Source organism: Canis lupus, chromosome 31, assembly GCF_011100685.1.
Source record: "Canis lupus familiaris isolate Mischka breed German Shepherd chromosome 31, alternate assembly UU_Cfam_GSD_1.0, whole genome shotgun sequence".
Lineage (NCBI taxonomy): Eukaryota > Metazoa > Chordata > Mammalia > Carnivora > Canidae > Canis > Canis lupus.
The window spans coordinates 34,243,438-34,256,039 of NC_049252.1; the positions used below are offsets into that span (position 1 = coordinate 34,243,438).

Sequence of the window (12,602 nt, forward strand, 5' to 3'; positions counted from 1 at the left end):
CCCATAACAGACACTGATCCACACACAGTAGAACCTGTGACTTTGTCTCTGAAAGAAATCACCAATATTTTCACATCACATGATAGGAATTGTAGACATTTCCAAACAGGGGCACAGCTCTTGCTGTCTTCAAAACTAAGATAGTTGTCAGACCCGGAGCCAGAAGTTGTTGTGAGATGCAGTCATAAGGAGGGGCATATATTACTCTGGCACACTTTAAAAATGATTTTTGATAAATGTATTTCAACATCGTTGATGTCCTTGGTAATCCCATATGTTTGGGAGCAGCCCGCCAAGAGTAAGGCTCTTCAGGAACCTTCTAGACCACTCTGTCCACTCTTCTTTGGGTTTGGGTCACCCTGTGGACAGCACGTGGGGTGTCTATGACCCACTTGTCTGTGACCAGGAACTGGGCCAAATACCTCTAGCAAGGTGGAGCTTGAAGAGAAGAGTCGAATTATGAATCGATACTACGAAAAGGCACACTTTGATTAGAACCAGGACAGAAATAATTATTGCCCTGCATATAGTGCTTTCCGGCCACACTGTGAGGCAGACATTATGATCTCAATTGGAGACAAAGACACAGGTCTGCTGCGCAGAAGTACCCTGGTGCCAATTTATACCACTGTGTTGACGGAGCCAAATGTGAACAAGATCTTTTTTCAAATTCCCCCATCTTTCCATCCCAGCAGGCTACCTGAAGTTAACAAAAAGGGTCTTCTAAAATCTGCTCTGTAGCCTCTTGAGCTGACTTACAACAGAAAGTGGGGTAGGTACTGATTTGACCATGAATGCAATATTGCAGAATCATCGTAGAAAACTCACACTTAGATCGGGGGTCGGGGAGACTGTCTTCCTTATCTGGCCAACTGATAATGGTAAAGTAGACGTCAACATTTTAGAGTTTTCAGAAAAAGCTAGTCCGACTTTGTTTCCCAGAGTCATATTAATCCTGTTCTTAATTTTCTATATATTATGTTTCGACACCTTATTTCTGTCTGGGGAGGGACTGCCCCTCCCAGGGTGAGCCCATTCTTAGAAATAAGAAAGGGCCCAGCGAGGACCTGGTGTTTAATATGCAAACGAACCCATCCAGAGCCACACTTCCTCTGGCCCTATTTCCTCAGGAGACGTGATTCCTCTGCCTTAATGGTCCCAGGGCCAGGTACCAGGTGCCTAGGGGCCACATGACAGCCAGTTGCCAGAATTACTCAAACTAGCCTGTCCTCATCTGTTCACCTGCCATGTGTCACCTTTTCCATAAAAATACTCAATAAAAGCCATGACCTGGACCTGTCTGTTGCTCTTGTTTCTGTTTCCTGACCAAAACCTGTGACCCTCCTATGGCCCAGAATGACAAGCCAGGTCTCTTGTTTCTAAGAGAACTATAAGTAACATTGATGTTTTCTTTCTTTTTTTTTTTAATTTAATTTATTTATTCATGAGAGATACATAGAGAGAGGCAGAGACACAGGCAGAGAGAGAGGTAGGATCCCTGTCGTCCCTGTTGGGAGCCCTATGCAGGACTCGATCCCAGGATCTTGGGATCATGACCCGAGCCGAAGACAGACGCTCAGCCACTGAGCACCCAGGTGCCCCAACACTGATGTTTTTCTTTCAATAACATTGACTTGTTTGGGTTGTTATTCAGTCATCATTCTAAATTAAGACCCAGACACAAAATGTTTTTGTGATGTGATGCACTGGCCCATGAAATGCACTGTGAAAAAAATCAGACTTTGTGGTAAATCAATTCAGCCTATTTTACAGAAGATATCACCTTTTCAGAGATTTATTTTTATTGGAAATTATTCAAAACTATTAACGTGGGCGATCCCTGGGTGGCTCAGTGGTTTAGTGCCTGCCTTCAGCCCAGGGCATGGTCCTGGAGTCCCAGGATCTAGTCCCACATTGGGCTCCTGGCATGGAGCCTGCTTCTCCCTCTGCCTGTATCTCTGCGTCTCTCTCTCTCTCTCTCTTTCTGTGTCTCATGAATAAATAAATAAATAAATAAAATATTTAAAAAAGAAACTATTAATGTGAATAACATACAGCAAAGTACACAAATCTTGGTAGTACGGCTCAATGAATTTTTACATATGTAACCACCATCCAGATCAAAAATAAATATGGCCAACTCTCCAGAAGGGTAGTTGTGCCCTTTCCTGGTTAATAATCCCTCCACCAAAGCTAATTTCTATTCTGACTTCTATTATCATTGATATATTTTGCCAGGTTTTGAACTTCTTATCAATGGAATCATGAAGGACATACTCTTTCATGTGTCTGGCTCCTTTCATTCAACATAACATCTGTCAGATTAATACATAGTGGGTATATCAAAAGTTTGTATTTTTTAACGGCTATGTAACATTTCATTGACCCACTCTACTATTGATGGAAATTTCTTGTTTACTTTCATGTCATTTATTAATGTATTACCTCTTGGCTCTAAAGTCGCTCTTTTTTGACTAATCTTGAAAATGGCTCTGGGCCCATAGTGACTTCTTTCCTGTCAGTGGACCAGACTGTGTCCTCGTCACAGAGGTCTGCATTTCTGGCCTGGATTTGGGGACTTTCCTTGAGTTTTCATCTTAAGCACCAGAGGCAGTGCTGCTCCTTATATCTGCTGTTCCTCTGTTCTTAGAGATCTCTTTGTTTATTGATAATTGGTCATCACTCAGATCCCTTGTTAGAGGAATGATTCTTTTTTTAAAATTTTATATAAATTCAACTAAATAACATACAATGTATTAATGGTTTCAGAGGTAGAGTTCAGTGATTCATTAGTCTTATATAACACCCAGTGCTCATCCCATCTGGTGCCCTCCTTCATGCCCATCACTCAGTTACTCCAATCCCCACTCCCTCCCCTCCAGCAACCCTCAATTTGTTTCCTATGATAAAGAGTCTCTTATGATTTGTCTCCCTCTTTGGTTTCATCTTGTATCATTTTTCTCTCTCTTTCCCTATGATTCTGTTTTGTTTCTTAAATTCCACATGTGAGTGAGATCATATGATAATTATCTTTCTCTGGTTGACTTATTTCACTTAGCATAATATTCTCTAGTTCCATCCACATCATTGCAAATGGCAAAATTTCATTTTTTTGATGGCTGAGTAGTAGTCCATTGTATATATAGACCACATCTTTATCCATTTATGTGTTGGTGAGCTCTTTCCACAATTTGGCTATTGTGGGCATTTCTGCTATAAACATTGGGGTGCAGGTGCCCCTTTGGATCACCAAAGGGGTGATCCATTTGTACCTTTGGGGTAAATACCCAGTAGTGTAATTTCTGGGTGGTAGAGTAGCTCTATTTTCAACTTTTCTGAGGAACCTCCACACTGTTTTCCAGAGTGGCTGTGCCAGCTTGAGTTCCCACCAACAGTGTAAGAGGGTTCCCCTTTCTCTGTAGAGGAACTTTATAGTGGTCCCTTTGAATTACTGTGTGCTTTCTCCCTCTTGGTTGGACCCAGACAGAGAGCACAGGTTTTGGTTATTATGGGCAGCAATGTGCTCTGCACGTTCTTGGCCACACATCATTTCTGTTGGGTGTGAGCTCAGGTGTGGTTTGCTGAGTCAGATCATATAGCTTTCCGCACAGTAGATGCTGCCAAATAAATAGGGCTTTCCAACATCTCACTTCCTTTTAGTCATCTTCATGGATGGTAGTGGTTCTTTATTGTGGTTTTATTTGCATTTCCCTGATGATTAGTGATGTCTTTTCTTGGGTTTTGGCCATTTAAATATCTTCTTTTGTGAAATATCTGTTCACAATTCATTTTATTTTTAATTTAAATTCAATTACTTTGAACATATAGTGTATTATTAGTTTCAGGGGTAGAGTTTAGTGATTCATCAGTTGTATATAACACCCAGTGCTCATCTCATCACGTGCCCTCCTTCATGCCTGTCACTCAGTTACCCCATTCCCCACCCACCTTCTCTACAATGACCCTCAGTTTGTTTCCTAGAGTTAAAGAGTCTCTTATGGTTTGTTTCCCTCTCTGATTTTCTCTGATTTTATTTTTCCCTCCCTTTCTTTTTATTTACAAAAATAAAATTTTATTTTTTTTAATAAAAAAATAAACATTTTTTATTTTTCTTTAATCTTCTGCTTTGTTTCTTAAATTCCAAATATGAGTGAAATCATATAATTGTCTTTTTCTGACTGACTTATTTAGCTTAGCATAACAACCTCTAGTTCCATCCACATCATTGAAAATGGTAAGATTTCATTTTTTGATGGCTGAGTAGTAGTCCATTGTGTGTGTGTGTGTGTGTGTGTGTAATACCACATCTTCTTTATCCATTCATCTGTTGATGGGCATCTGGACTCTTTCCATACTTTGGTTACTGTGGACATTGATGCTATAAAGATTGGGTTGCAGGTCTCCCTTTGGATCACTATGTTTGTATCTTTTGGGTAAATACCTAGTAGTGCAATTGCTGGGTCATAAGGTAGCTCTATTTTTAGGTTTGAGGAACTTCTATGCTGTTTTCCAGAGTGGCTGCACCAGCTTGCATTCCCATCAACAGTGTAAGAGGCTTCATCTTTCTTTGCAACCTTCCCAACATCTGTCATTTCCTAACTTGTTAATTTTAGCTGTTCTGACTGTCTGAAGTGGTATCTCATTGTGGTTTTGATTTGTATGTCCCTGATGCCAAGTGATGTTGAGCATTTTTTATGTGTCTATTGGCCATTTGTATGTCTTCTTTGGAGAATTACAACTCAGTTTTTAAGATTGTGGGTTTTTTTTTTTGTGTTTTGTTTTGTTTTTGTGCTTTCCTCATTGATCTATAGAAGTTCTCAATATATTCTGACTGATAGTCCTTTTTCAGATATATGTATGGCACATATGTTCTCCCTTTCTGTGGCTTGCTTTTGAAGTCTCTTGATGGTATTTTATGAGGTTACATTCATCATCCTTTTTTCAGATCCAGGATGTTCTCTCCTGTCCCTGCCACCGCCCCACCCCCTCCCCCCAGCCTCATTAAACTTAACTTTGCAGACTGACTTTGGCTTTCTAGCCCTTGGGGAGGTGGACTTCTAATCCCTTTGACTTCAGGCCCTGTAGCCTTAGGTCAGGAGTCCTACCCACCTGGCCTGGGAAGGGACCGCCTGTTTGATGGAGTTAAGACACTGACTTCCAGGCTCCTCACAGACAGCCTCTAGCTTTGTGCTATTCCACTGTAATTCTGAAGTGTCCAGTGTCTAATCTATGCACAGCCTCGAGTATTAGGATGGCATGCTTCTGGCCCCCTGGGCACTCTGGCCCAGAAGGAGCACACAGTGACCCCAGCCTAGAACTGAAGTAACACCTGCACAGGTTCCTGGGGAGGGCGGGGAAGCAGAGGAGAGATAAGAAGGGGCCTGCCACCTTCTGGCTTGCCTTGATCTATAATTCATGCACAATACTTATCTACTCCGGTTCCGAGGCTCTGTGTCTGTGTCTATTGCCTGTAGATTGGAAGAGCAAAGCCTGGTATCCAGAATCTGCTAAATAAACTGTTGTTCCATTCCTGATTGGGTGGGTACGCTACACAGGCTGGCCAGGTGTGTTGTGAAGGTGGGGCTTCCATAGCAGAGATAGTTGCCTATTCATGGCTATGTCCATAGAGCTGCTTTATGCTAAGGGTTCCTGCCTCTTAGCCAAACTTTGAGGGACAGAACCTGGGGATAAATACTTCCTTTTCTTTCTTTCTTTTTTTTTTTAAAGATCTTATTTATATATTCATGAGAGACAGAGAGAGAGAAAGAGAGAGAGATAGAGAGATACAGAGAGAGACACAGGCAGAGGGAGAAGCAGATCCCATGTGGGGAGCCTGATGTGGGGCTTGATCCTGGGACTCCAGGATCACACCCTGGGCCAAAGGCAGGCGCTAAACTGCTGAGCCACCCAGGGATCCCCAATATTTCCTTTTCTAGAAATGTACTGTTCTACACTCCGTTCCTTATTGATGCTAGGTGCCCTCCCCAAAGCCCCTTCAGGGGGGTCCTTGTAGCACAACATAGAGCCTCAATCAAAGGTGTAAATGGGGATATGAGGTATAACTTCTTGGTCACATCACTCAGGTAGGAAGTGTGTTCCAACTGCACATGAAAATAAATGACCCCAGGGAGCTTTGGCCGGTTGGGCCATGCCACTTGCTCTGTCTCATAGGTGCTGTTTGGTGTCTAGTGAGAGACCAATAGTCAGTGAGCTGAGCATCCATCCCTGGGGATTGAGATCCATGTGAAGGATCCTGAGAAAAGGTGTCCTACGGGAATGAGATTTTAAGGTTTACTGGTGAGGCGATCTACTGAAGAAGAGCAAACTTATCTGAGAAAGGAAGCAAAATAGAGAAATATCATTATATTTCTCTTGACTTGATTTTTATGTTTCTTTTAAAAATCTGTTGTGGTGGTAAATGCAGTTTGATTCCCCTTACCCCTTCCTCAGCCAGAATAAACCACACATCCTGGCCCTGCAAATATTCCCACAAATAAGAAGGAAGGAAATAGAATTCTCAGCAACCTGCAAGTCATGGCTCAGACGCATTCTTGCCATCCAGTTGCCTCCCACAGCGACTTCTCTGAAATAGGTGGGGCTCCAGCTGGACAAGACCTTCTTGGGGTCATGAAGAACAGAGCCAGACTAAGTTGGCCTCCAGAGAGTTAGCTGGTCCTGGAAGTTTCCATCACTGTTCCACAACTTTTGTGGTGAATGTATTTGGAACAGAATTCTAACTGAATGAAATTTCAAGTTCCTATTTTGCCTTCAGATTTCTTTCTTCCACTTAGTTGTTTTTTTTCTCCTGATGGCCCCTCTGAGCTCCTCCCAGGATGACATTTTGAAGACCGGGATGCTAAGTTGAGAACTGGTGGATCTCTTCCCTGTGTTAAATTCTGTAAACGTTAGCCACAGACCGTTATGTAGGAAGGTCAATTATTGGCACAAGACATTAGACTGAGGCTGACCTATGATTCCATTGGTTCCCCTTCCAGAGCCCTGGGTGCTGTCCTAGCACATCAGGCCTGACAGACTTCTTGAATATTTGCATGCTGTTATTGTTGTTAACAGGTGCACCATGTGGTGGAATTGTCTTGATTGCACCCACTTTGCAGAAGAGAAAAGTGGGACTAGAGTGGGACCCAAATGCTCCTCAAGGTCACCTGGGTAGGTGGTGACATAGGTCTGCAACATGCTGGCACAGCCAACGGTGAGGTGCTGCTGGTGAGGCATGGCTGATCTGAATGGCTCTATTCTTTTTGTTTTTTTTTTTTTTCCTTATAGTGACTCTTGAGAAAGGGAATCATCATTTTGGGTAAATGAAGTGAATCCAGAACTGGACAGTGTCCAGCGGCATCTGCTGACAGCTCTTTGGCAAGTTTCCTCTTGGAATCTACCTTGTGGTTTAGCTTCCAAACTAGAGGTTCATCAGAGCCAGGAGAAAGTGAGTTATTTGCTTTCTTAATTTTATAACATTACCATGGTCCTGGATTTGCTGAGAATGACAGAGATGTGTGGGCGCATAATGGAAGAATCAGGAGATTTAAAGAAGCAACCCTTCAAATAAAATAAGCACCGCCAGCAGGGACAGTGTTCCACGGTATGGAATTCCCACCTTATCTGAAGCTTTGTGTTCTAAGGTTTCAGTCACCTGTGGTTAACCACGGTCCAGAAGCAGATGGTCCCCATTCTGACCTATTGTCAGGTCAGGAGTAGCCTGACGCGACGTCTCACGCCTGCGTCACCCACCTCACTTCATCTCATCACATGGGCATTTTATCATCTCACGTCCTCACAACAAGGGTGAGTATAGTACAATAAGGAATTTTGAGAGAGAGAGACCACATTTGTGTGACTTTTATTACAGTTTATTGTTATAATTTAATTGTTCTATTTTATTTATTTTTTATTTTTTAATTGTTCTATTTTATTATTAGTTATTGTCGTGAATCTCTTACCGGGCCCAACTTAAAAACTAAAAATTCTCATAGGAATGTGTGTATGGGAGAAAACAGTATATATAAGGTATATGCTTGACTTCAGGCATCTGCTGGGGATCTTGTAAGTGATTCCTACAAATAAGGGGGATGAGTGTAAAGATCAGAACATTGGTCTTGCTTCTTCCTGGGTGTGATAAAACGGTGCTTGGTTTGATCAGAGAAGAATGCAGATGAACACAGGGCTTCCAGTCTTGCAGTATCTCTAGCTTATGGAGTCAGGTTTGGGCAGAGCTGGAGCGACCTAGTGGGAGATCTGGCCCCATATTTCAGAGGAGTAATCTGAGACTCCCAAGGGTGAAGGGCAGACTGGCCTGGAGCCCTGTGCTCCGATCTCATACTGTGGAGTGAATGACGCTGTCGGGCATCATGCTCACTGTTGAATCACAGCCCTCCACCCCTGTATGCAGTGAGACTGCAGAGTCTCTAGAACATGGGCCATGAGACGCAGGTGTGTCCCCCCATCTAGGCCTCCCAGGGCAAAGCTAAACATGCTCTCCCTCTTTCGAGGTCTGACCACTCCACTTTGTTCCTTTCAGATGGCTTACCTGAAGATGCGATTGATGTACGTCTCCCTGGTGGTCCTGGGAGCCCTCTGTTTGTATTTTAGCATGTACGGTCTGATTCCCTTTAAAGGCCAGCCATTTGTTTTCAAGAAAGAAAGAGGCAGCTTCCTCCAGCTTCCAGATATCAACTGCAGGCAGGATCCCCCCTTCCTTGTCCTGCTGGTGACCTCATCCCACGAACAGGTGTTTGTTCGCACGGTCATCCGAAACACATGGGGCAAAGAAAAGAATGTGCATGGGAGGCCAATAAAAACCTTCTTCCTTCTGGGAGCCACAGCCAGTAAGGACCTGTCGAAAGTGGTGGCGCAGGAAAGCCAGCGGCATCGCGACATTATCCAGAAGGACTTTGTGGACGCTTACTTCAATTTGACCCTGAAGACCATGATGGGTATAGAGTGGATCCACCGCTTCTGTCCTCAGGCGACGTTTGTGATGAAGACGGACTCGGACATGTTTGTCAACGTCTACTACCTGACCGAGCTGCTTCTCAAGAAAAACAGAACCACTCGGTTTTTCACCGGCTTCTTAAAACTGAACGAGTTTCCCATTAGGGACAAGGCCAACAAGTGGTTTGTCAGTAAATACGAATACCCATGGGATAAGTACCCGCCCTTTTGCTCGGGCACCGGCTATGTGTTTTCCAGTGATGTTGCAAGTCAGGTGTACAACGTCTCTGACAGCGTCCCGTTCATTAAGCTCGAAGACGTCTTTGTGGGACTCTGCCTGGCCAAGCTGAAAATCAGGCTGGAGGAACTTCACTCCGAGCAGACCTTTTTCCCAAACGGGTTACCCTTTTCCACGTGTCGTTTTAAGAAGATTGTGGCCTGCCATTTCGTCAAGCCTCGCAACATGCTGAGCTACTGGCAGGCTCTGGAGAATTCTCTGGGAGAGGAGTGTCCAGCTGTCTGAGGAGAGCCCCGCGGCACATGTGGACACGCTGGAGATAACCCACAGTGACAGTTTTGGAAGATCTTCAGCTGAGGATCGTGGGGGGTGCAGGGAGAGAGCGAGGCGGGAGGAGGGAGAGTCAGTAAGGGTGATGCCCTGTAGCGCTGCACGTCTGACCGACCATGTAGGCCTGAATGAAACCACGTGGTGCCCAAGCAATAACAGATGCCATCTCTTGAGTTCCTACACTACTGTGCTAAGCGTTTGATGCACGCCTTCCCTTTTCCCATTTCCAGGATCAGTGTCCACAGGCAGTGGCGGGTGACGCCATCCCCATCCTACACACCAGGCCTCAGCAGCTTACAGAAATGCAGGGCCTTGTCCCCAGGCCCCCCAGCCAACAAACGATGAGGCAGGGATGAAAATCCAGTGCTGTCAGAACCCAGGCGCAGCCCCTGACTCGGCCTGCCCCTCCATCGCACCTCCCTTGGCGGGGAAGTAGAGTCCAGGAGGGTTCAGAGGGAAGCCGGACGGTGGCATCCTTCAATCCCTTTCCAAGAGTCCCTTCCACCTGAGCTCCCAGTCCTTGTACTTTTAGTGGTGTCACTGGGGTGAAGCAACATGCCCCCAGCTCCTTCACTCACTGCATGGATCCAGCAGGGATACTGAGTCCCTGTGAGCAGCTCGGCACTCAGCTCATGGCAGAGCAAGCACAGCCCTGGCCATAGCCCCTAAGAAATGGCCATCTCTAGACAGAAACTCTGTTTTTATAGATTCAGCTTAGAAATGGCTACAAAGCCTGACCTATTGAGCAGACTTCTTGGCCACACTGCTGACCTCCCTGAGGGCATGCCATCTCCTCTGAACCATCTGTTTACTCAAATACCCCGGCTCTGCAATTCAGGGGTCCAGGGTCACACTGGAGGGCAGCTGGGCACAAGGCTCGGCCTGTGAAAGATTCTGGGAGCTTTTCTGGGAACTCAGGTGTGTTTAAGACAAGATGCCTTCAAGGAACCCCTCGGACACTGAGCGCTGAAATGAGCTCTGGCCAAGGGGGGCTGTCTTCCTGTGCATGCTGCCCATGCCTGACCCAAACTCATCTTTGAATTTCTCAGGCAGCCAAGGAACAAGTGAGTTTGTGGAGTGGAGACTCACTTTCTATTTCCTTCTGCCTGGAGGCTTGTAGAAGCCTGTTCTGTAGGCTGTGGAAGCGAGGTCCTGCTTGGCAGGAGCCTTTACCCATTCGGCCGCTGTGGGATTTCATGCAAAGTTGCCCTGCTCCTGGTTGCAGGAATGGTTGGTTCTTACCTTTTACTTTACCTGACTTGACTTTACCAGCGCTCAGAGTGAAGGCCTCGCATGGCTGGGTAACCCACCAGTGTTGGACTAGGCTCCTACCTGAGCCCAGGAGGACGTATTTGCCACAAAATGGCCATGGCAACATTAGCTTAAACAACATCCCTCATCATCTGCTGCTTCTCTGCAGATGTGTTTCCTTATCCTGGCTGCTCTGAGCATGCTGGGCCATGTTCAGAAAACCCTCCTTCCCAGGGGGCAGAATCAGGGACTGTGCTCACTTTCTGAAATCTAGATTTTGTGGGACCCTTGGTCCTGTGGAAAGGCTACCCCTGATTTGGAAGACAATGGTGGGTGGGTGTTGAGGATGAGGGAGCTCGTGGGACTGGCAGTGGGGCTGGGTCCACTGGGTGTGCATCCTGTCTGGTGTGTGTGTCCCTGTGTGCACTGGGCTTGGTGGGCTCGGTGTGGTGGACTCAGGATCTGGCCTTCTCTTCAGACTGTAGCTCAGTCATAGGGGACCATGAACATAGGCATGGCTCTGTGACCCCAGTTGGGTACTTGGGCCAACGACGATAGAAATGAGGTGGGACTCAAAAGTCAATGGCACCAGCAGGGCTTTTTTGGGGTGACAGCTTGAGCTGAAAGAGACCCAGCACCCACAGAGAGCCATTAGCCTCGCTTCCCTGGGCAGAGGGGGTGTTTGGGAACATTTCCACCACTGTTCCCGCTCCTGGCCCTTATGCTCCTAAGGGACATAAAAGTGCCTCGTCCTGATTGGCTGATATTGGCAGGCCACCCAGTCGCTCGTGTTTTTGCAGCTGAGGTTTTTCAGGTTTGTGGAGCCTCTGTGTGTTCCCACCTCAACAGGAAATGGCCACGGCTGTTTTTAAGTCTGGCTCGTGTGGGGTCAGACCCTTGTTCTGCTCTGTAAGAAAAGCAGTTCAGGAAGTGCTCCCGGTGGTGCATGATGATGTTCATCTGGGGCTTGTTCCTGTGGTCCCAGATCATCTCTTGTCCCCCCTGAGAGATTTCATCCTCCTGATTTCTCAGGGGGAACATGGATGGAGGTCTCCTCTCCTATAGCTACATCATCAAGGGGTACTTGGGCCAACGACGATAGATAGATGGTACTTGGGCCATCTGCTCATCAAGGGTGTAGACACTGCCTATCATTGGAGGTCATGGCAACGTCTTGCTATCAGATCTAATTCTGATGTGGGAACTCGGTTCCCAGTGGATATGGGTTGAATCTCCGTGTGAACATCAGCTGAATGTGGGGCTGTTGTAGTCCAGAGGACACGAATTCGACAAGTAAATTAAAGAAGCATGGCCCAAATAGAAACAGCAGTAAAATGGCCACTTGGGGCCCAACGCAAGGCAAGAACCAGGTGACACTGGCAGGTACTCCTTAATGAAATCCCAGATGGTTTGGGTGTGGGGTTCTTGAAATTATATAGCCAGGAGGCCTGTTGGAGGATGATGTTAGCCCATTGTCCCACCTCTCCAGGAACATGAACATAGAAACAAGATGGATTTGCAATGGTACCTACTTGTCCTTGCTCAGCCAATAAATAGTCTAAGGCTAATTGGTGATCTAAAACCATGGAAACCAGAGTCTAATGATTTTATTTTATTTTGTTTATTTTTTAAAAAGATCTTATTTATTTATTTGAGAGAGAGCACAGAGGGAGAGGGAGAAGCAGAGTCCACCCCCCGAGCAGGGAGCCCCATGCAGGGCTCGATCCCAAGACCCGGGATCATGACCTGAGCCGAAGGCAGGCACTTACCGACTGAGCCACCCAGGTGCCCCGAATCTGATGATTTTAGATAAGCTTAAACTCCTGTCCAGTTT

General features: G+C 45.8%; 1 protein-coding gene across 5 annotated transcripts in view; it reads left to right on the plus strand.

The window, feature by feature from the left end:
* The window catches only part of B3GALT5 (beta-1,3-galactosyltransferase 5), a 38,448-nt gene extending 26,098 nt beyond the window's left edge, over positions 1-12,350 (plus strand). For 4 of the 5 annotated variants that reach the window (XM_038581521.1, XM_038581525.1, XM_038581523.1 and 1 more), the window contains 3 exons: positions 7,285-7,444; positions 7,641-7,803; positions 8,537-12,350. In XM_038581521.1, the coding sequence (XP_038437449.1) occupies positions 7,768-7,803; positions 8,537-9,472 (972 nt within the window). In that variant the 5' untranslated portion in view covers positions 7,285-7,444; positions 7,641-7,767 and the 3' untranslated portion in view covers positions 9,473-12,350. Of the gene's footprint in view, positions 1-7,284; positions 7,804-8,536 lie in introns of all 5 variants that reach the window. The other variant, XM_038581524.1, reaches the window with a different exon arrangement.
* The last annotated feature ends 252 nt before the right edge of the window (positions 12,351-12,602 follow it).